The sequence below is a fragment of the Ixodes scapularis genome, unplaced genomic scaffold (assembly GCF_016920785.2).
Source record: "Ixodes scapularis isolate PalLabHiFi unplaced genomic scaffold, ASM1692078v2 PGA_scaffold5__190_contigs__length_132052651, whole genome shotgun sequence".
NCBI lineage: Eukaryota > Metazoa > Arthropoda > Arachnida > Ixodida > Ixodidae > Ixodes > Ixodes scapularis.
Window position 1 is genome coordinate 51,446,423 of NW_024609880.1, and position 23,109 is coordinate 51,469,531.

The window sequence follows — 23,109 nt, forward strand, 5'->3', positions numbered from 1 at the left end:
CGCACATTGTGCCATTGTGCACGTGCAGTTGACGACGCACGAGGCTGTGCACGATCTGTTCTCCAACTTCACGTGGACGGCCAACGACCTTGGAGTGGACGAGCACATGGTGGTGAACCACTGGGGCACCACCAAGGGCAGGATCTTCCTCACCCTGAGCCTCTTTATTTTCATGAACGTGAGTGGCTCTGCGGCAGCTTGGGGCTCTGAGGATTGCCGTCGGTCGCGACTTGCACTTCTCAACCTTATTTCGAGTTTGGGGAGGTTGGCATGTCTTTAACTTGGGCTATGAGGTCTGCTTTAAGTCACTAACAGAGTGAAAGTGGTAGGGCTTCTTCATTTTTTTTCAGCTGCCTGGCCCTCCGGTATGTGCTCGTTGCCTTGAGTTATGCTTTAGCTTTGCATGGGTATCCTTATGTTCGAACTCATGAACAGAGTGCTAGAGTCTGTCCTGCTGCACGGCATGCTGAGGGCCGACGATTGAGATTTATGTTTGGAAACTGGCGGCTGAGGAGTCTAGTCATAAAATGATTTCCTTCCATAAATAGCAATTACTGGCCCTCTGTGCACTATGCAAGAGTATAGATGATGCTCATATACTTTATTAAAGAACCACCCCAAAAAAAGATGTTTTTCTTTAGTACAGTTTAGTTGAGACATGCGTGTCAAAAAATAAATTTTACGCAAAAAACAGTTTTTTTAGAGCAAAATTGTTGGCGCGAGACGTGATTTAGTTGCTAGTCACCTCCTTTCCGCTTGTTTTCTCTCAGCATTTCGGGCGCGTGGAGGAGAGGCGGATTGGCTTGGCCATCATGTTGAGGTGAAGAGAGTTAATGACCATCTCGTTGAGGTGGAAAGAGTGTATGACCATTCCGTGACATCATGGACTTTGTGCGCAGAATTTAAGATAAATATTGCGGTAAAAAATTTCTTTCTTTGCTTAAAATGTATTTTTTTGACATGCGTGACCCTTTAAGGAAAGAAAAAGGCTAGATAAGTGAATTGGTACCCTGACAACCTATCATTTGAGAAATGCATGATATTAGTACAGTGCAACATTGTTGTGTCAGAGAACATACTTCATAAGTCTACAAAGCTTTTAGTACCATCTTGTGAAGCCCAGTATTCTAATAACTTTTACATTGCCTCTCGTTATATGCACTAGCACCTCACTTTTTTGGAGGATAGTAGTTGGCAAAGAACGTGATATCCAGAGGTGTTGTCCATTTTGTGATGAGCAAAAGTCTGAAGGCTGGAATCCTGAACATCTTGGGTTGATGCATTAACGAAAACATTGCTATCGGTGCACACAACTTGTAAGACTGTGCTATAATTGAAATCGTCGAGCTGTCATTGAGTGGCAAGAGGCATGGCATAGGACATTTTTCTGGCTCGAGTATTGATTTGTCTCATACAAGGACATTATTATAATGGTCTTCCTTTGTCTTCCTGTCAGTTGTGGATGACAGCCCTAGCTGCTACCATCCCTGTGCCATTGGGACTCTTCATCCCAGTGTTCAAGATGGGTGAGTTCTGTGTTCAGAGCTTTACATGAAATCCATAATAACTTTACTGCACATATGTTGCTTTGGACAGGCCTATGTTTGTGTAAAAGTGTATTAATTTACAGGGTCTCTTAGCCAGCGACAAATTCTAGTATTGCTGTCGAGAGGTAGCTGAGCAAGTCTAGTCAGAGATATTGGATTGGATTGGAGTTGCACTCCACTTACAATGGAGTGCAACTCTTACTAGGACGTATGTCTTTTATTGGTTTGACGTACAGTAAAATCTCGTTAATTCAAACTCTCTTACTTCAAACTCGTGGATAATTCAAACTAACATGCAGGTCCCGTCCTATGTATTTCTAGGGAGGAAACTCTCGTTAATTCAAACTTTGCATTATTCAAACAAAGTTCTGGTCCCCCTCGGGTTCAAATGAACGAGATTACATTGTATAAGCCCCAAACTTTATTCTTTGCATGCAAGAATATACTCATTTGATGACATTGTTGCTGACCATTCTCCGTAAGATAAAAGTCTGTGGGAGCCTCTCAGCCTGATGCCATCATACTTACATGGCCAGAATCATCTCTATAAAATCACCCTCTTGAAGACTTATCTTTTCCATAGTTATAGAGTGGTCTTTTCCATAGTTATAGGTGGTCAGAAATCGGAGCTTAAATCTTCTAGTCGTTGCCCGATTTCTTAAATAACTTCTCAGCTCTACTTTTCTCAGCTGCATGTGAACTTGGTTTACAGTTGCTAAAAATTCTTGTACAGTCAGGCCATTGTAAGAAACTGCTCACTTATGCTAGACTTTGCAATAGAAAACAATTTTATGTCCCATCGGGTCTTAGTTGTTGGTAAACCCTGTTTTCGAGCTTGGTTAGCTTGGCAATTGACCTACCATACATCTGTTTGATCTCAGGTAGCCATTTCCAGAATACAAGACCTGATTCCTTGCCACAACAAATAAACATTGCTATAGGCACTGGCAGTTTAAAAAAAAAAAACGGGGCGTGACTTATCAAGTTTACTGCCTTCTTGCTTTGCAATTCCTTCTTCGGCATCCTTATCAGCTAAGGCTGCAATGTCATTGGCTACGCAGAAATATTGGGATGCATGGGACTGGCCACGCCCGCGTTTCTCGAGCTGTTGGGGATCGTAATCGAGCTGCATTGACCAGCATGGCACCCATTCCAGGTGCTGCTTTTGGGAGGCTCATCGGCGAAACGATGGCCGTGTTGTTTCCTGAGGGCATTCGCATGGGAGAAAACATCAACAAGGTCATCCCCGGGGGCTATGCTGTTGCCGGCAAGTTGTCGTTTGCGCAGTCTGCACAGTTTTGATGCCTCTCGGCTGACCTGCTGGACACTGAGCTGACCCAATGTGCACTATAGGTGCTGCCGCAATGGCAGGGGCTGCAACGCGAACCATCTCGACTGCCGTGATTGCGTTTGAGATGACCGGGCAGATGTCTCACATTCTTCCCGTCATGGTGAGTGCTTTCTTTGCTGTTTGCCCGCCTGTTTTTGCTCTTTCATTTTTGTTCTGTTTTAACGGTGATGGGCTTGGGAAATCATTTTTCTCTCGTGAAATAGATTATAATGTAGTGTTTGCATGGGAAAATGTTAGGTGGATGTGAGTGATGAAATATCTGCTAATTGCAGTCGCCGACCGATTTTTCGGACTTGTTTGATGTTTCGGACCTAAAGGTGGAACCGTGACCTACACGGTAGTAATAATGCATATTCACTACCACCAATGTTTCGGGCAGCTTGAAGTCGGAAAGTTAAACGTTTCAGACAAAATCGTTGAGAGCGATCAGCGGGAAACACCATTGAGAAGCCACCATTTTAGATTCCATGTTGGCTGCACATGGATTGGCTTAGTTTGGCAGTGCTACTTGAGTAGTGCTAAGTACTACTGCTAAGTGATGCTATGCTACGGCTTTTTTTTTCTCTAACTGCGCATCATTATCATGATCACTGTTACCATTTTGCTTTGTTCATTTGCCATTCTGCATTCGTTGACTTGCACCTCTCATAAAATCGCTTTTCAATCAATCAGTCTCGTCTTGGTGAATCGTCTTTTCGGACTAAGCTGGCTTGGATGTCATGGTCCCATATGTTATTCCGCCGCCATGAAGTGTTGGTAACGCGGAAAGTGCTCGACCATAACGCGGCAACGATTCTCAAGCTAATAGAAAGTGGCCGAATGCAAGCGGAGGCGGAACCTAAAGCAAGGTGCTTAGGTGTAACCTGAAGCAAAGCACTATTGACGGCTTTTTTTAAGCTTGCCTAGACGGTAATAAAGGCAAGCTTTTAATCTGCGATTTTTCACACTTCTTTATTATTTGGACGTTTTTTCGGTCCCTGCGAAGTCCGAAAAATCTGTCGGTAACTGTAGATTGTGCACATGTTTACCCATAAAATGTAGATGTGCACAATTTATGTAGACGTGTACAATTTCGGTGCTCGTCCTATTTAACCCCTATCCTGTGTCTTCATCTTTTGCGTGCTGCTTACCCTTTCTAGTTAGTATTAACCAACTCGCACACATTGTCACCTTGGCAGCTTGAACAGCATGACTGCTTCGATTATTTTGTATACAATTTCTCATTTGTTGAATTTTTTTAAAGTAAATTCCGCCACCGAGCAGTGTGAGCAGTGTTTGACATTATCAGCCACATTCCTTCAGCCTTTCAAAATATCGAGACTTTTTTACTCGCTTTTGAACCATATTTTGAGTCTGTTTATACATTTTCTTAGGTCTGCTGCGGGGGGTACCATTACCTCTAAAGAAGAAAATACCTTTTTATGTTGCCTAATAGTACAAAATGTGTAGTCATTATAAAAGTTACATGCATCCTATTGGTCTAAAAAGTGATTCCGTAGCGAGTGCTTCTTTTTTTGTTTTTCAGATAGCGGTGCTGATATCGAACGCCGTGTCCCAGATGCTGCAGCCTTCGGTCTACGACCTTATAATCAAGCTCAAGAAGCTCCCGTACTTGCCGCCCATCCTTTCCACCTCTTCCGAGTGAGTTCCTAGTTTTGCCGTACATAATTCTTCGGGAAGGAAATAAAGAGTTGGCAGAGGCTCAAATTGTCAAAACAACAATCAGTCTCGGAAGATTTTTTGATGGTATTCAGCCAAACCATCTATTTGCAGCTGTTCTTCATCAAAGCGTGTAGGTGGCCTTTAGCGTAGTGGTCACCTTTTGTCGACTTCAAATTGCGAGCTTAAGAGCCTTGTACCTGACGTAACTGACCTTGTATTGCAGGGCCCACAACATCTACGTGGAAGACATCATGGTTCGAGACGTGGTCTTCATCTGGCAGGGAGCGAGCTACAAGGACCTCAAGAACTTGCTTCGTACCAACAAGCGCCTCAACTGTTTTCCCCTCGTCGAGTCCCCAGGTAAGGTTTTCTTGGTTGAGCCAAGTTGACTTTGTGTTAACTCTTTGCTGCAAACTTTAAAAATAATCACGCAATTATGGTTTGTTGTAGGTTTAGAATAGGAGGACAAGTCTCTCCCTCGAAACTCTCTGCTCACCATGATTGGTGGCTCCCTTCTGTCCACTTGCCTCCTCTCCAGCATTCGCTCTGCTAAAATGTAAAAGAGTGGGGGGCTTTGTGGGAGGGACTTGCAAAGCTGTTATAAACCTACAACAGACTCTAATGTATTTTGTTTGTGCCTTAAATTAAACTTAAAAAGACATCAAATAAGAAAGCCGGAGTAATTTCTACAAATAACGAAACTTGAGGAGTAAGCCATCAGAAATCCGGCATACTGCCCTTCCTAGCTAAAATTTTGTTAAAAATTGTAAAAAAACAAAAACAAATAGACAGTGGAAGGTCTAGCAGCCTGTCGACTGGAGGTCTGTAGCTTGCACACCAATAGACTGATCTCACTAAGCGTTCCACGAATGTGTGATGCTGCCATAATTGTAGTCCTCGGGAGGCAAGCAACAAAGGACAGCTTGTGCTGTCTCGTGCTTTGCTCGTGCAGACCTGCAGAGGAGTTGTTGCACATGTAGAGGGACTGCAGTTCCCACGAGGAATGCTGGCGGCGGCGGCGTAATGCAACTGGCTGATGAGATTGGTCTGTTGAGTGTGACTAGGGCTTCGTTTCGTCTTGCACGGTTGCTCCGGTTGCAATATTTCGTCTGCAAACAAAACACTCTTTCGACCCAGACTCGATGATCCTGCTGGGCTCCATACCCCGCCTGGAGCTGCTCCGGCTGATGGAACTTCAGCTTGGCCGGTGGCGCCGCCTGCAGGAGGTTGCTCGCAGGCGCTCCATGGACATGACCGCCCACAAGAGCCCCCTGGAGCAGCGGAGGCAGTCACGCTTCGAGGTGGTCCCAGTCACCAACAGCACTCGGGTACGGAGGGAGCGCTTGAATCTTCTCCTATCGCTCGCAGAGAGCGCACGGGGGCTGTGGTAGAGAAGGCAGAAAAGTTTGTTTATAAGCTCAGTTTCAGAATGACTTGAAAAACGGCGTCAACTATAGCCTTGTGAAACCAATAGATCTTTCCGGGAAGTCCCACAAAACTTCTCGTCAACCCCACATTGCATTGCGCGGTGAGAGAAATTGTGGGGCTGTTCCAGTGTACGCTCTGTTCGGCTCGTACACTTTGCACGTCCTGGAAGTGGCGCGATTCCTTCTTTCTTGCTAGTCTGGGTTCACAACACGAAGAAAACAGAGGGCATGCATCACAGAGCTGATACGTACCCTGCTTTGTTATTGTCCTGCTTTCTTTGCATTCTGAAATTGCAAAATTCTAAACAAACATGAACCACTTCTATTTCCGGTATGGTCCGGTATGAACCACTTCTTCTATTTCCGGTATGGTGTACTGGAGCGTTGGTGTGAGGCACATGACAACACGCCACTGAAATGCACTCCTGCTGTGCACAGGTTGTAGCATGCCTCGCTATGTTGCTCTGGTTGGCTCACAGCAGTTGTGGCATCTGCTGTTTTGCCAGGTTGCACTAAAACAAGGCATGGGATCTGACGAATGTCGTTGAGAAAGCCTTCTTTTCAAAGTGAATGAAGGCAGGATTATCTTGTTGCAATGGATAATCCATTCACTTGCTCTTCTTAGAGGTGAAATGGAGGACATGCATTATAATGGTGCATACAGTCTAAAAAAAAATAAAAAAAAAAAAAGCTTTTGCAGTTAGGTGTGGCACTGGTCGGAGTACTGAAGCTTCAGTATGGTAATCTCACGAATAAGACAGGCATCGTTCAGTTTCCCACTGTCAGCTACCGTTTTATGATCCCTTCAATTGACTTCCTACACCAGACTGACTTAATCAACGACAATAAACATACAATGATAAGCAGCGCACAAAGAATGCCGCAGAAACGGACACACGAGGCAAACAGGTGCCGCGCGTGTTCCTTCCCCAGTTTGTCCAGTCTTTTTGTGCCCCGTTTTTTGTTACGTTTAATGATAACCAACCTGCCCATACTGACCACCTTAGTGGTGATAATAAACCTCGAGGTAATGCTCACACTTGCACAGTCTAAATTTGCTTCCACCTCTCGATCTACACGTTTGGGCTTCCGTCGCCCTCTGCTCACGACCCTCGGCTTTGCAGCCATCCCCGAAGTCCTCGCCGCCGCCGTCACCTCCCCTGACACCCAAGTCACCCAAGAAGTCCATCTTGAAGGACTACGGGATGCAGTCTCCATACTCCACCATCACTTCTCAAGGTGAGCCTTGTGGGGGCGAGGCGATACATCCGACGCAGGTTGTGTAAAGGCTGGTTCGCACATTTGTATTTGAGTAGGATCGACTGTGTTGAGACTCCCCGTGACCGCTTATGGTCAGCTAATGCTCTGGTGCCATCTATTGGGTAGCCTTGGAACATCTACAATCTTTGCACAAAGTGTCTCCCCCCGCCCCGGCATTGTTTTGCTCTGCAAAAATAAAGTATGCGTTGGCAGACGCTCATTCCACTTCCAAATGTTGCACCAGCGGTTTGAGCCAGATGCCAAAGTTTTAGAACCATGACCGTCGTCTCGTTCAAAAGTCAAAAGTTACACGCAATATTCTTAAGGTCTTTAACTTATTTTTTTTTTTATTTTTTATTTATGGTGCTGAAGTTTAGCATACAGATGTATTTCTCAGTGGTGATTTCAAATACACAAATAGTTTTCAGATAGCTTTACTAAATCCTGAGTTACCAATAAATTTGTAATTTTAATTAGATCCTTCTTATGGGCCGTTAGCGTAAAATTCTTCAGAATACATAAGAAATTTTGATAGGATTGCATTCACCAGGACATGCTTTGTATGGTGATGCTGTTTTTTTTTTTTGCTTTATGTGTCGTAAAATAATTTTAATTAATATGGTCTCAAGAAGATACAGTGCAATCCACTTATAATGATACCGCATATAATGATGTCCTGTTTATAACAATCAGTTTCTAGAGATTTTAGACTAGAAACGCTCAGTTTCTAGGCCAGATACAACAATAATCGGTTATGACGATTCAATTTTCTGGTTTTCTAATTATTGTTATGAGTGGATTGCACTGTATAGCCTCCCATTTTGTGCAACTTGATTTCAAATGCTTTTTACCAATGTAATACCATTAAATCGGGCTTAAAAAAGCATCGCCACACAAAACATGTCTTGGTGAATGCAATTCTATAAAAATTTCTGATATATTTCTGATATATTTTGAAGAATTTTATGCTACCAACCCGTAAGGAGGACCTAATTAAAATTACAAATTTGTCGATAACTGGGGATCTATTAAAGCTATCTGAAAACTAATTGCGTATTTAAAATAACCACTGAGAAATACATCAGTATATAAATATCAACACAATAAATTAAAAATAATAATTAAAGACCAGCATTTTTTTTAAAGGGCCCCTGAAAAGAAAAGAAAATGTTTTTTTTTAAACAGTCTGGTTGGGACACGCGCGTCAGAAAATAAATTTTATGCGAAAATTTTTTTTTAGAGCATTATTCACGGCAAGAGATTTATTTGAAATTTTGCGTGCAAAGTCCATGACTTTACTATGTGGTCATTTGCGCTTTCGGCTTCAACGAGATGGTCATTTGCGCTTTCGGCTTCAACGAGATGGTCATTTGCTCTCTCCACCTCAACGTGAAGGCAAAGTCAAACCATTTCTCCTCCATGGCCCGAAATGACGAGAGAGAAAACAAGTGGAAAGAAGGTGACAACCAACTAGATTGTGTCTCGCGTTGTTAATATTGCTCTAAACAAATTTTTTTCCGCGTAAAATTAAATTTTTTGGCACGCGTGTCCCTACTACACTTAAAAAAACAAACATCTTTTTATTTTCAAGGGCCTTTTAAGTTTTCAATGGGAAATTGGCGGCCGACGCGGGGGAGCTCTTGAATACCGTATTTATACAAGTGATAGCCGCACTATTTATGAACAAGGCCCTTGCCTTGTTCATAAATAAATTACTGCAAAGCACGTATACAGCCAATCATCGCATTGCCCATAAATAACATAGCGAATAACCAGATCGAGAACAAGATTCTTCATACAAATGCAATCTTCACAGATGGTATCTTTGCGCGAAGGCGTTATCTCTGTCCTGTAAACTGCTGGGGTCATGTTGTCGTTCGCGGTGATTCACAATCCGCGTGCTCCTGGGAAAAGCGAATCCTCAGGTTTTCTTCATAAACAGTGCGGCTGTTACTCGAGTAAATACGGTACATGGTTGAGCTGAATGGCGCCGGTTACCAAAACTGGGCCTCGTTTTCCCGTAAAAGTTTTCGGAAAATCGCTTGCAACTTTTGAATGGGATAACGGTTCTGAAATTTTGCCATCTAGCGCTACGTTTGGGCGGAGAATAAGTGTTCGGCAATGCATAGATTATTTTCGCATGAAAAATGGGTAAATTTCTTGGGGGGACACGCTGGGTAGGCATCATTCTTTCATTGTCTGTTTGAAATAATTTTGACATCTAAGGGACAATTTTTTATAGGTAGTGCGTATATTTTGATCTTGCAAATATTGCAAAACCTTGAGTCTACATTCGTGGAAAGACCTTACAAAAAGGTGGGTGGTCTTCTGCAAGGAAGAAAATCTTAATGTCCTGCTCTCCTTGAGCGTAGCAAAGGAAGGAAACAGGCTAAGAATGGCATGACACTAAGAAGGGAAGGGATTAAAACGTTGCGGGGAAAGAAGGGAGGTGGTTTGGAAAAAAAAGGATCAAGTACTAGGTGTTCTGACTGTATTCTTGGCGGATCTTAAACTGCCAGAGAAGAAACCTGAGACTTTTAAAGCAATAGCTTTATAGGCCCAACTGTGCTCAAGACCACGTAATCAAGGTCACGTAACGCCCGTGACTGAAGGGCTCGTGGCTGAAGTGACGGTGGCTGAAGCATGGCTCCGCTCACATAAGCTCGTAAGCGCTGATAGATGAAGCTGACGTGACCTGAAACCCTTGATGTCGTCCTTGACGTCATCCTTGAGGCCGTCCTAGAAGTCGTTCTTGACGTCGTTCTAGACATTTTAGTTGTCGTCCTTAAGGTCATCCTAGACACTGTCCTTGACGTCGTCCTTGAGGTTCTTGAGGTTTTTCTAGGGGTTGTCCTAGACGTCGTCCTAGATGCCGTCCTTGACATTCTTGATGTCGTTCTTGACATCGTCCTCGATGTGTGTATCGCATATTACAACCATTGCATCACCGCACCATTTCCTTTCCTAATTGTTTTCACTATGTTCCTGTAAAGCTACCGTATTTCATTGTGTTTGGTTGAATGAACAAAGCTGCATCAAGTCAGTCATGTGTCTGCTCACATGACTGACTTGTTCATGGACATAAACACAGATGAACATGTACACATGGACATAACTATGAATTTGTACACATGCTCATGCACATGGACATTTCCGTTTGTGGGCACATATGGAACCTGTTTTTGCTAATGGAGTGTTGAAAAGTTGTCATAGCACCCTTCACTAATCATTTTATGTGAAAGCACCATTCACTGCAATATGAATGGAGCTATCCATAAAGTTCTGGTTTTCCAAGGAATTTCATAGCTGTTTTTTTAAGTGTCTTGAAGCTTGTATTTTGACTGGTGCAGAACTAAAAGTATTTAAAGGAATTATTTTGGTTAGTTTTAGTTTAGATTTGACCCATGTAGGATAAAGAAAGCTCTTCGAATTATTCATAGCTATGCCAACCATAAGATTCTCTATAGTCCATTTAGGAAAAGAACAGCTTGTAATAGGGTGAGCTTTAGCAAATAGTATTATTAATTTGGCATTGCCTTTGAAGCTGCAAAGCAACTACATTCTACTGCCAGGTTTTCGAACCTAATTTTTTGTAAACTTATATTTTTTAGATTAATTAATGTCATATGAACATAAATGTTTCTATGAAAATTAAAAGGAACATTTCTGGTGGTCATCTGCAGTGATGCAATAAAATGTCACTGAGCAGAGACTTTATATTTTTATGCTCTAAAAATTATTCATAACTTTGAACATTATGTCATGACTGCTTTGCCCGGCGCGAATTGCGTTGCAGACTCCAGGTTACGACAGGCATTTGAAGTGATCTTCAGAAAATCCCTTACCCTTCAGGACGTCAACCCCGACAAGGTGAGTGGTTTTTGTGGAATGTTTCTCCCATTGCACGAGCGACTGGCTGCGGGCTGCGGGTGAATGCTAAGATTCTTACTTTTCTCGTAAGCTGCCTCATCTGGAATACTACTTGTGAGTATGCTGCCGCAACTTTTTATTCCTTGTTGATGTAAAGACTGTTGACGCAAAGCTGTGCTAAGGTGATGGTTAAGCCCTGATTGCACTTTGGAGGTTTGCAGGAGGATGGGGTTTTCAGTTTGTATTTGCCAAGAAATGTACTCTCATTTGCTGCATTACCCAAGACTTGTGGTTCAAAACCGTTCAAGTCATGGGAGCTTTGTGACTTTTTTATTGTTTTGGATACCCTCCTCATTTGTCTGAAAACAGATTGGGTGCTTTTGAAGGTCACGTTAAAATATTTTTTAGCGCAACTGAAGATAATTTTTTTCAGGGGACAAGGTGGTACTGCCTGAGACAAATACAATATTCATGGAACTCGATTGAGGGTCCTTGGATAACCTAGTTAGCTTTGGCCATCTTGAAAGAGAGGAGGAGGGTCTAGTTAAATCACTCTGTCGTGTTAGCTCCAAACTGAAAAAAGGCCATGCGACTCTCTGTGAGAGTTTGAACAATGCCATTTAAGGAACAAATCTGCTGGATGTATTTTTCCACAGCTTTAGACTTCTCGTTGCATAACCATGTTTCTCTGCAGTTTTGAGCAGCATTATTTGAAAGTCACTTCTCACTTATTAGGGCTGCATACAGTTTTCAGAGCCCATGGTACTTATATGTTTTTAAAAGTGCCCGAGGATGTACAGTGGAATCTCATTAATACGATTCTGCATAATACGTTTTTCAGTACAATAGGTTTTTTGTACTTTGATACGGCTAATACAATAATATTTTCACTTGGGATCGGAAAATATGACTGCGGGAATGGTTTCTCCTGGGAAAATATACCTGTACGTTCAAGTTACTAGCTCGGTCAGCACCGCGGCCCGCAGCGCCGAAAAAGTTGCAAGTCGCGACCATCATATTGCGACTGCCACAGCTGCAGCCACTATGGCTGGAGAGTCACAGTTAGGGCTAGGGTGTTTTATTATGGCCTCCAATGTATCTAGTCAAGCAGCATCGTGCACCTTCAAGCGAAAGGTAGAGCAGGTTTTCAAGCATGTGACCACAAAAAGTAAGGGTAGAGAGCCTAGATTGAATAGAGGGCATATCTTAAACCATCGGAAGCATTTGCAATTTAATGACGGACAGCTCCTGCGGCGATCGGTAGCAAGTGCGCATGCGCTGCATTTTCACAGGGCGAGAAGAAAAGCTGGAGGAAAGGCGTCGACATTTGCAGATGATCAACGCTTTTGTCTTTTCGTCACAGCTCGTATTGCAAGTGTGGCCCATAAACCACGTGACCCTGATTGAGCAGTTAGAAACTCTGTGCGGTCGTGAGAACACGCCTTTATTGCGCAACTCGTTTTACGCGCCTTCCCCTTTGTTCTCTGGTTAGATCGTAAACAGGCGTGCCGTTCTCTGGTGCTCCCTGCTCTCGTGGTATCGAAATGTCAAGGAAACGCAAGCCGCTGACTTTGAAGGAAAAACTGGACATTATTTGCAAGATCAGAGAATCGTGTAGATCTGGCACGCAAACTTGGTTTGCTGCTTTCAATGCTCAACACTATTCGTCGGCAAGCGGGAAGAAATTCACAAGAAGCTGCAAGTCTTTGGCGTTGGCGTAATGCAAAAACAAGTGGTGTGCAGCATGGACAGATGGAAGAGATCCTTCTAGCTTGGTTGAAGGATATATGAGCGGCAGGTGGGAACGTCGACGGGAATGTTTTACGTGAGAAGGGCGATGAGATTGCACTCTCCTTGGGCATCGATGGCTTCCAAGCATCAGGTGGATGTCTGCATCGGTTCATGGCACGACACGGTTTGTCCTACAAGACAGTTTCTGGCGAAAGAAAGAACGCAGTCGCAGCGGTTGTTTCTGACTGTATGTCAACTTTGTCAGTGCTGATTTTGCAATACCGGCCGTGTTTAAGGCAGACGAAGCAGGCGTCTTCATCAACCTCCAGCCCGAGAAAAGTCAGCATGAAGGGCGAGATGCGCTAAGGAGGAAAGAAAAGCAAGGAAAAAGTGACAGTCCTTTTCTGTGGCAATGCAGATAGAATTGAGGAAAATTCTACTGTTTCTGGAAAAACGGGCCGCACACCCGATCGACGTCGGCTGGTTTTAGAATGCTAAAGTGATTTTCTTACGACCCAACACCACCAGCTACTTGCAGCCCCTGGACGTGGGCATTATCAGAAACATGAAATTTCATTTCCTAAGCTGCTGGTAAGGTGGCTTTTAGTCAAGACCGAACAAGAAGACGCCAACCTCAAGATTGATCTTGATGCCATCCACTTTTTGACGATGCTTTGGGATCGTGTGAAATTGGAAGTCATCGCAAACTGCTTCAAGAAATGCGGATTTTTTGGTGCATGCGATGATGCAGAGCGTCGAGGAATACAACGGCGACTACTGTGTGCTTGAGATCCCAGACTGAGATCACTTGAATATGGACGAGTTGCGCTCTGTGCAAGAAATCATAGCGGATGCCATCAGGGGACCGCTGAAGACGACGATGACGAAGACACGCAAGGGCTCAGAGACTGCGGTGATCGTCGTGCGCTAACTGCAGGCGACACGTTTGAAGCGTTGGACGCTCTTCGGGCTTTCGTTGCCAATGCTGAGCAGAGCGACCAAACTGCGGCTATTTTGTTTTTTTTACTTTCAGAAGAACTTGTTTATGAACATTGAAAAGGAGAAAGTCCCGTGCAAAGCAACATACTATATTAAGGTTTGCATAATAAAAGAAGATCTTTCACCAGGTATGCATTTTTATGGCCTTTTGGAGCATGTTTGGCTAATACGATTTTTGGGTAATATGGCCCTCGGTTTGTCTCGGTTCCCGGGAAAATCGTATTAACGAGATTCCACTGTATTGAACTTCCCTTTGAACCACTCGTCTTCATATAAAGTGCATATGAAACAGCATGGTGAAAACTTTGACGACGGACTCATATCTGCATAATGAATTTCATCTGGAATAAAAATGGAGCTTAGAAATCTGAATTGCTTTTTTTCCAGGACCTTAGTGCACCGAACACTCCCACAAGCACCAAGCGGGTGCAGTTGGTAAGGGGCTCTTTTTAAATGAAACAGTGTAATAAATTTAAAACATTTATCTCGTTTTACATTGTTGCGTTTGCAAAAAAGTTCTTTATGATTTTGTTGTGCAATTTTATGTGTGGTACTCCTAAGAAAATAAATAATGAGAAGTATGCACACTGATAAGTGCAAAAATCCAAGTGTGATTTGCTTAGCATGTTGGACAGATTCTGTGCAGTTTGGCTGTGCTATCAACAAAACACATTGCTTCTTGCATCGTGTGTACTATTGGCATGTATGCTTGCACGCGTGCTTGTATGCATGCATGCTTAAACACATGCATGTTGCATTCCTCGATACAGTACTATACATAAATACTACTATGACAAACTAATTCTTTCTTTTTCACATTGATTCGTTTCTCGCCACTTATTAGTGGTGACGACAGTTTGGTTGATGTTTTTGTTTTGTTTTATTGCAGCCCCGTGAGCGGATCATAGACATGTCCCCGGAGGAGGTAGGCCACTCACATCCGACGTACACACTTCTATATCCAAGTGCCCGCTTAAATATAGGCTCAAAACTGGCTCACACTTTTGCACTTCAACTGCTTGCAACCGTTTGCGGCGAGAGAACACAGTTTGTCTGGAGCATTGATCTGCAGATATGTTTTCAAAGTTATTTTTTTACACATCATTGTTTCACCATAGGCTATAATTAATTTTGACAATATTATAAAAACATTTTTCATCAATTACGGTAGTAACAACAATGTTAGCACGTCGGTTTGATCTCACATATGCTGCAAAGCCTTTGTTGTTTATTTCGAAGTGAAGGGAAGAAGGGGGGGGGGGGGGGAGCCAGGCACAAAGCATTCGGTCTAGTTATACAGTAGGCTCGCGATAATTCAAATTTGGATATTTCGTACTTCTGGTTAATTCATACAAATTTCAAAATTTTGGTTGTCCCGTTATGTTTTAAATGTAATCATAAGCCGCTTAATTTGAACGGTGTTTTCGTGTAAATCATACTTTTTGTTTGCGCAGCCCCGTTGAGTGCGCTTCTTTCCGAGCACACGTGCACTGCAGAGGGGCAACACCCGCGGAGCTTGCTTCCGCGGGTGTTGCTTCTCTGCAGTGTACTGGTGCTAGGTGGGAAGCACACTCAATGGAGCTCAAGCAGGGTACCATAATAAAGGGCACCACACGGAAATTTCCATAGCATCTTGCACGGACGCTGTGACGTGGCGGCATGGCATAGATCCAAGTTGCTATGGGAATTGCCGTGCGGTGCCCATTTTCATTGCTCATGTGTCTCCTATTTAAAGTTCATATCAGACAACTTCTTGGCCTGATAAACAAACTGAATTTTGTTTTGGGTTGTCAAGTGCTGTCTTAACAGTCCTTGATAAACAACATTTCTGAGGGACTTATGTTATACATTTCACAAATGTTCCATGCGTGACATACCTGCTTATGATCAGTAGGGCTATGTAGGGGAAATCATCAAATATCTGCTTTGTATGTGTAGTCATTCATATGACATATCATAATGTTATCTTGCATCATAATTAGATTAATTTCTGATAATTCAAAGAAAATTCGTGGCTTCCTGGAGTTTGAATTATGAGTTCACTGTACTCGGATCGGAGGCATTTCAAGGGCTTCCCAATAGATGGTGCCAGTGTATTACTGTGTTCTCCCATCGCGTCTATCACAATCAAATGCTGATGTGTAAACCGGCCTCCAAAGTTTTCATAACAAACGCTCAACTTCCTTTGGATAAATTTATCCTTAAGAGACGGGATTGGTTTGCCAGCTGTTTCTGTGGTGCCGGGTATGAAAAGTAGTGTCAATATGGGTCTCATCAGTTTTATAGATCTGGCTGCCACGAGATGAACGTAACGTCACGAAAGAGCATCACGAAAAACCGTCGCATGATAGCCAAATTTAGCAGATGCGCTAAATAGTGAGTCCTGCTAATTATCATTAATGATACAGTAGGCTCGCGATAATTCAAACTCGGATATTTCATACTTCCGGTTAATTCAAAAATATTAAAATTTTGCTTGTCCCGCTATGTTTTTAATGTATTTATGAGCCGCTTAATTTGAACGGCGTTTTCGCTTAATTCATACTTTTTGTTCTCGCGGCCTCGTTGAGTGCGCTTCTTTCCGAGCACTGGTGCGTTACAGAGAAGCAACACCCGCGGAGCGTGCTTTCGCGAGTGTTGTTTCTCCGCGGCGCACCGGTGCTCGGTGAGAAGCGCACTCAACGGGGCTCAAGCGGGCACACTAGAGCTCTGAAAACGGGCACCACGCAAACATTTCCAAAGTAACTTGCGCGGACGCTGTCACGTGGCGCTGTCCGCGCAAGTTATGAAAACTGCCGCGCGATGCCAGTTTTCATTGCTCATGTGTTCCTTGCTTAATAGTACACTTTAGACAACCTCTTGGCCTGATGAAATAAGTTAATTTTGTTTTGAGTTGTGATCTGCTGTTTAAACAGTCCACGATAAACAACATTTTAAGGGATAAATAAACTTGTCATACATTTCACAAATGTTTTATGTAGGGCATACCTGCTTATGATCAGTAGGCCTTTGAGAGAAAATCACTAAATATCTGTTTTGTATGTGTAGTCATTCGTATGACATATCATAATTTTATCTTGTATTATATTTAGATGAATTTCTGATAATTCCAACTTGCGATAATTTAAACAAAATTCATGGCTTGTTGGAGTTTGAATTAATGAGTCTAGTGTATTCCCGTATCCTCGCAATACCCGATGTACACTAAATGCGTTTTACACACTGTAGTCCGCACCCGGTGTTCTGGACGTTCACAAAGACTAAGTTCAGTTCTTTCTCCAATGTGTTATACCTGTACTTGCTTATAATTAGGCCTATGTAGAGGAAACTGGCAAAAATCTGCTTTGTATGTGTAACTATCCATGTATCAAATCATAATGTTGTCTAGTATCATATTTAGATGAATTTCTGATAATTTAAACTTCTGATTATTCAAACTAAAATGTGACTTCCTAGAGTTTGAATTAATGAGTCTACTGTAATTCATTATAACGAGAGAAAGATTACACATGTCCTGCACACTTTGTCTCCAGACTTCATTCATTGGATTAAGGTCCCTTTTTTTTTCTTATCTTTCTGATACCTTTTATTGGAAACTTGCATGGTTATGGAGATTTTTGGCTGTGTATTTTGGAATGAAGCATTGAAAAATTGCGTAAGATGGCGATGTTGTCCTCCTAGCAATTGTCTTGGGAGGAAGATCAATTGGCCCAGCCGATTGACTACACTCACTGTCACATTGATCCTGCCCCCTTCCAACTGGTCGAAAGGACGACGCTACTTAAGGTGGGAGAACTTTGTTTTACGTTTCTGTTTGTGTACTTTTGTATTTTTGGCAGGGCTGTGAACCTAGACCCCCTGTGTTCTGTTATTCCTTCAGGTACATTCCATATTCTCCATGCTTGGCCTGCAACATGCCTACGTAACTACCATAGGGAGGCTCATAGGTGTGGTGGCTCTCAAAGAGGTAGGCACCATCTTGTTTGCACATATAAAAAAAAAACACTCGTCATGCACACTTTTGACATACCCAATGGACAAATTTGCACTGAATCAATTCTCCTAGAGATCCGGCAAGAGGTATATGTGCACCAAAGAGAACAGAATTTAAGCTGAACTCTGATAATGCCATGAGCAGCTGTCCAACGTATGTTTCACTTGTTGCAGCTCGAAACATCTGCATTGTCAACAATGCCCCTACTTGCGCTAGCACAAAGAGCGGCCTGCCTGGGAGGAGTGCTTCCCCTCAGGCACAGTTGTAATCCACAGAAGTGGTGGAGAAGTACTTCCTATTGACAGATTCAACACATATTAAGACTGCATTTATTTGTAACATGCCTCACTTTGAAAAGCTTCAATGCGAGCTGAAACCTCGTAACACCTTTTCTTGACCCCGTATGCCACCATTCTCGGCAATAGACCTTTCCGGGAAATTTTGGCAGATCTCGCAGCAAGGGAATTGCGGGGCCGTTTCGACGTACGCTTGGGCCAACTTGAATGCTTTGTGTAGTCTTGTGGCAGCACAATTCATTCTCTGGTATCATTAGCAGCTTGGAACATACAAAAAATAAAGTTAACACAAAAGAAATCGGCACATATTGCGCTTTCTTTTCCTTCCACCTCTACGTCCCAAAACAACAAAACGTTACACCAATGTCGGCTGTCTTTGACTAACGGATAGCCTCGCAGGCTGTACATTGCAACGTCACAATCAGTCAAGCAAACGGTGGGGATGCCTTATATTTCCGGAAAAGTCTATGCAGAGAGCAACTTGTCTGCTTCTTGCGCAGGAGCTGCAGTGACGTCAGAACGACGCCGAGTTTTGATTGGCTTTGTTTTAAAAGACAGTGGGTAGACCTCAAAGCAAGTTGCCTTGAGGTCTACCCACTATCCTTCAATCGGAGCCAATCAGGGCTCGACTTTCTGACGTCACCACAACTCCTGCAAAAGAAGCAGACGAACTTGCGCTCTGCATTGGGGGATTGAGACGCTATCACACAGAAGTTTGTTCTGTTGCCTGCTTCATGAGAGGCCTTTAAGAGAGCTTAACAGGATGGCTCCCTTTGTTCTACTCTCCCAGCTAAGGAAAGCCATAGAAAAGATGAACAGCGGAGGGTTCAACAAGCCCGTGGGTGCCCCCGGCAGCGAGCTCCCCAACGGCATTGTCGGGGGCGAAGCGCCGTCCGAGACGCAGTCAGAGTCAGAAGAGACTGCGGCAGAGTCGTCCTCGCGCTCCAAGAAGCGCAAGAAGTCCGCCAAGTCCAACAACAAAGGCTCGCCCGTCTGACAAAGACCGAGAAGAGACCTTGCGAGGGAACACACCCCGTGGTGCCTCGTTGTGAGAGTGTGCGTGCGCGTGTGACGGCTGCATCCCCATCATGTGTGATCGTGGTGCGAGTGGGCCCCTCTACCCTCCAACCCCTTTAAAAAAAAGAGAGAAAGACTGGCGCATGAAAGAAGCGAGAATGCAAAGCGAACATGTTGTTGCCCTCATTTTTCACGCTCAACTTTTACATGTGTTTTTCTTTCCCGTTTTTTGTTTGTTTTTAGTGTGGCAATTTTTGGATGCCAGATTGTTTTTGGTCTTGTTATTTGTTAAACCTTTTTTTATTGTAAAGATACTTTTTTTTTTCGTTTTAATCTGTGCGCCATGTGGCACCACAACAAGAAACGAAGGAGTTGTAAATTTGCCTTTTTTCTTCTTAGGAACGGTAGCTTGTGGTGGGAGTTCCCACGGCACGGACAAAGAAAAATAAAGGAAAAAGTAGGACAAGTCATGCAACCAATGTCGGAGCCTCATTTGTTGCTGCAAAACCTGTAGCTAGTCTTGCCTCGCAAGTTATGTACAGTGCTATTGAAGGCACAAAACCATAGCTCTGCAGAATGTTTGACCAGCAGGGGTACCCATGCAAGGAATGCACGAGTTCCGATACCACAACAGGTCGGAGAACGCTTCAGATGGGTCAGTCATTAGTTGCGAGATCCGGCCACCACACGCTCTGGGGTCAAGCACTGAAAATGTGCTCAGTGTTATCTGAGCTTCCAGCTCGGGAAAACGCCGGGGTGCGAGCTTAGATCCTTGACAGCTGGCCCTGTGGTCTAGTTTGAGCAGGGGAAGCAGCCTCCTGAATTAAGAGTTAAATTTCTTGGCCCCCTTTGTGTTTCTCTTCAGTAATGTGGATGTCTAAGAGCCAGTCAATTAAGGAAGAGTAGTGTCGGTGTCCAGGAACCAATAAACAAACAGTAGAGTGGATGTCTAGGAACCAAGCCATAAAGACAGTAGTGTGTGTGTGTCTAGGAACCAATCAATTAACTAGCGATAGTTTTATGGAAGCCAATCAAACAGTAGTGTGGGTGTCTAGGAACCAATCAATAAACAAAAAATCCAGTGAGGGAACCAACAGTAGTGTGGCTGTCTAGGAACCAATTGATACACTACTGCAGATGTCTAGGAACCGATCAATTGACAAAGTGTGTGGACATCTAGGAACCAACCAATTAACAAATTGTGGATGTCTAGAAATCGATGAATTAACGAAAAGCTTGCATTGACATACTACATATGCATTACGGAACTCGAGGCCAGTAGTTACCCCAAGAGCAAGAAAAGTTTTTTCAGGTGCCGTAGTAAACGCCATTGCTTTTGTAGTAATTTACTCACGGCAGACTGCCACGAAACAAGTTGGGAACATCACTCCACCTTTTCTCGAGGGTTCTGTGCGCAGGGAGTTTGGTTACAAGGATGTTATTGGTCACTGTATTTTGATAGCAAAGTCTCCTTTACCTTCAGAAAATACATTTCCTCACCTAAGTTGAGTAATCGAGTACAATTTCGTGCTTCAAGAGTGTGGAGACTTAAAATAATCAAATTTCTATATTTGTAAGTTCTAGACCAGTAGTAACATACAAGAAAAATAAATCATTTGCTAGGCTGATTCTACAAGAATTGGAGGTGACCCATTTGGCCCATACCCTCTCCAAAGGGTTATGTTTGAGGTAGCGAAATGACTGTCCCTTAATTTTTCTTACTCTGCTATCAACATCTGGGAAACAAAGGGATAAACCCAATTCTGTTCAACTACCTTATTTACTCGCATAATGAACTCACTATTTCTCAAAAAGGTGACATATTTAGGAGGTGCGTTCATTACGCAAGGGGTAAAAATTTTGCATTTACACACTTCGTGCAAATGTCATTTTAAGTGCAAATATGACACGACAGGGTAATGAGGCACGTCCCCACTGACGGCTGCGCACCCGGGGCTGGTCGTGGGCGCGCCACAGTAACCATGCTCTATAAGTTGTGAGCCTTTTTTAGGGTGCTTTCGGCATGCCTTTTGCGGAAGGAAAAGCGTCCTACGAAGCTCGCTTAGCACGAAGAGCGACACAACCGTTTTTAGGCCTAACCACTTTCATGATTTCACTGTCTGAAAGCGGACCACAGACGATGGCGTGTTTATTGACATCAATGCATTCGGTGGACGAAGCATGTCCGGAGCTGGGCAATTCCTCGACCCCAGCTTCGTTAGGTGTGCACACCGCTCGGTTCCACAGTTGATCACTTTCGCAACTACGCACTTGCAGCCATTACGAGAGCGGCGGCAAAAGAAAATTGGTTTGGTGGCTAGCTAAGTTGGACGCAGTTCGAGACTCGCGGAGCTCGGAGGTACGTGCATTACACGAGTGGAAAAAAGGTAAAAATATTGATGCTCTTTGGGGGGCGGGGGTTGCGTTCATTATGCAAGTGCCTCCATTATGCTAGTAAATACGGTGTTAGCACCCTATGCAAATAGTGACTGGAAATCGCCAGTTGTGTATTTTTGTTTTCCTTCCCACTTGAAGAAGTTCATCCTTTACACATATTTACAAGAAAAAACAAACAAACAAATAAAAGCAATCTATCTGCACGTCTTGGAGCATACTAGCTTTATGCCTTCTGTTCAATAGCTGCATGTTTGCAGATTTTGTCAGTGTGCAAGCTGTGGACACTGTCCAACCCCAGCACGCCCTTCTACTAGTGCCAGTGCCCACCCCTTTTTGTGAACTGCAGAATGTGCCGGGGTACACGCAATCCAGATAAATCCTAACGGCCCAAGTGATCAACCCATTTGATCAGATTTACCTTCTCGTCTCCGGTGTGCAATCACCAAGTATTCTTGGTGGGTTCCTGATTCACAGTTGGGTCTCGTTTATCAAAACTGATTTCATGGGGCCTGACGTGCTTGGGCAAGTACCGTGTCTTAGGCAGTGCCAAGCCTCTCAAGTGGCACTGGAGGTGTGCACTGCTGTATGATTGGCTATTACATGTAGAAAATCGTCACTGAGTATAGTACCCTCAACAGCAAAACCTCTAATTTTTAAGATGTAATAGTAATAACCACCCAGACTAATAACTCTGGCATGCCTTACAGTCCCGATAAATTTGTATCTCTTGGTATATCCGGAACTAGGTGGCTGATATAATAGGATTTTATGCCTGTGGCAAATTAGACTTCACAGCACACAAAAGGACTCTCACGATAGTATCCAGGACAAAATACAGCATACACGCCGCACCAGGGCCGTACCCAGACAAAAATTTCGGGGGGGGGGGGGGGGGGGGGGGCGTTTCGGGGACGACGGCGGCCATTTTGAAAGTGTCTATCGTCTTATTTTCGCCTATGAATCATGTGCATCGGTGGCATATAATTAGGGTGTGTACTTTCCGGTGTTTATTTGTGAGAAAAATCGGCGGATGTTTTTCGGTGTTTATTTATTTTCAAAACACCGGTGTATTTCGGTGGAACGCCTCACGACGAGGCTAAAAACGGTGATTATCGGTAAAATAAAAAGCGATTAATCACAGACAGAGAGTTCCAATTTTATTCACATAGTTCATACACTTCTTCTCTAGGAAGCAACTATTTCTCACACTTGGTTATTATAGTAGATGCGAGCATACTTTCATGCTTGCATCTACACGCAAGGAACGTGCTGCCGTCATGGCAGCACGTTTCTTGCGGTTCGCAACCCGCAATTATGAAAACGCACGCTCCTGTACGACACGGACGTTGGCAGTGTCTTCCAGGAACCACAGCAACCTTTGAATACATGGCTTGCACCAACATCACTTGGCCAGACACAATGAGGAAGAGGCACGTGAGAGCCTACCCTCAACTGTGTTAATTTTTCCACAAAAGGGTGCCATGGGAGACACAATAGGGGAAAGGCGTATGAGAGCTTAGCTTCCACTGCGTTCACTAGACGCTTTTGACTCCCAGAA

At 43.6% G+C, this 23,109-nt stretch overlaps 1 protein-coding gene across 2 annotated transcripts in view; it reads left to right on the forward strand.

Annotated features, from left to right (window-relative positions):
• The window catches only part of LOC8027904 (chloride channel protein 2), a 98,549-nt gene extending 78,919 nt beyond the window's left edge, over positions 1 to 19,630 (forward strand). Inside the window, exons 12-25 of one of the 2 annotated variants that reach the window (XM_029993959.4) lie at positions 29 to 178; positions 1,457 to 1,526; positions 2,704 to 2,814; positions 2,901 to 2,998; positions 4,424 to 4,539; positions 4,784 to 4,920; positions 5,698 to 5,888; positions 7,112 to 7,226; positions 11,044 to 11,117; positions 14,235 to 14,282; positions 14,737 to 14,772; positions 17,529 to 17,633; positions 17,728 to 17,814; positions 18,928 to 19,630. In XM_029993959.4, the coding sequence (XP_029849819.1) occupies positions 29 to 178; positions 1,457 to 1,526; positions 2,704 to 2,814; positions 2,901 to 2,998; positions 4,424 to 4,539; positions 4,784 to 4,920; positions 5,698 to 5,888; positions 7,112 to 7,226; positions 11,044 to 11,117; positions 14,235 to 14,282; positions 14,737 to 14,772; positions 17,529 to 17,633; positions 17,728 to 17,814; positions 18,928 to 19,134 (1,545 nt within the window). In that variant the 3' untranslated portion in view covers positions 19,135 to 19,630. The remainder of the gene's footprint in view (positions 1 to 28; positions 179 to 1,456; positions 1,527 to 2,703; positions 2,815 to 2,900; positions 2,999 to 4,423; positions 4,540 to 4,783; positions 4,921 to 5,697; positions 5,889 to 7,111; positions 7,227 to 11,043; positions 11,118 to 14,234; positions 14,283 to 14,736; positions 14,773 to 17,528; positions 17,634 to 17,727; positions 17,815 to 18,927) is intronic. The other variant, XM_042293975.1, reaches the window with a different exon arrangement.
• Positions 19,631 to 23,109: the final 3,479 nt, after the last annotated feature.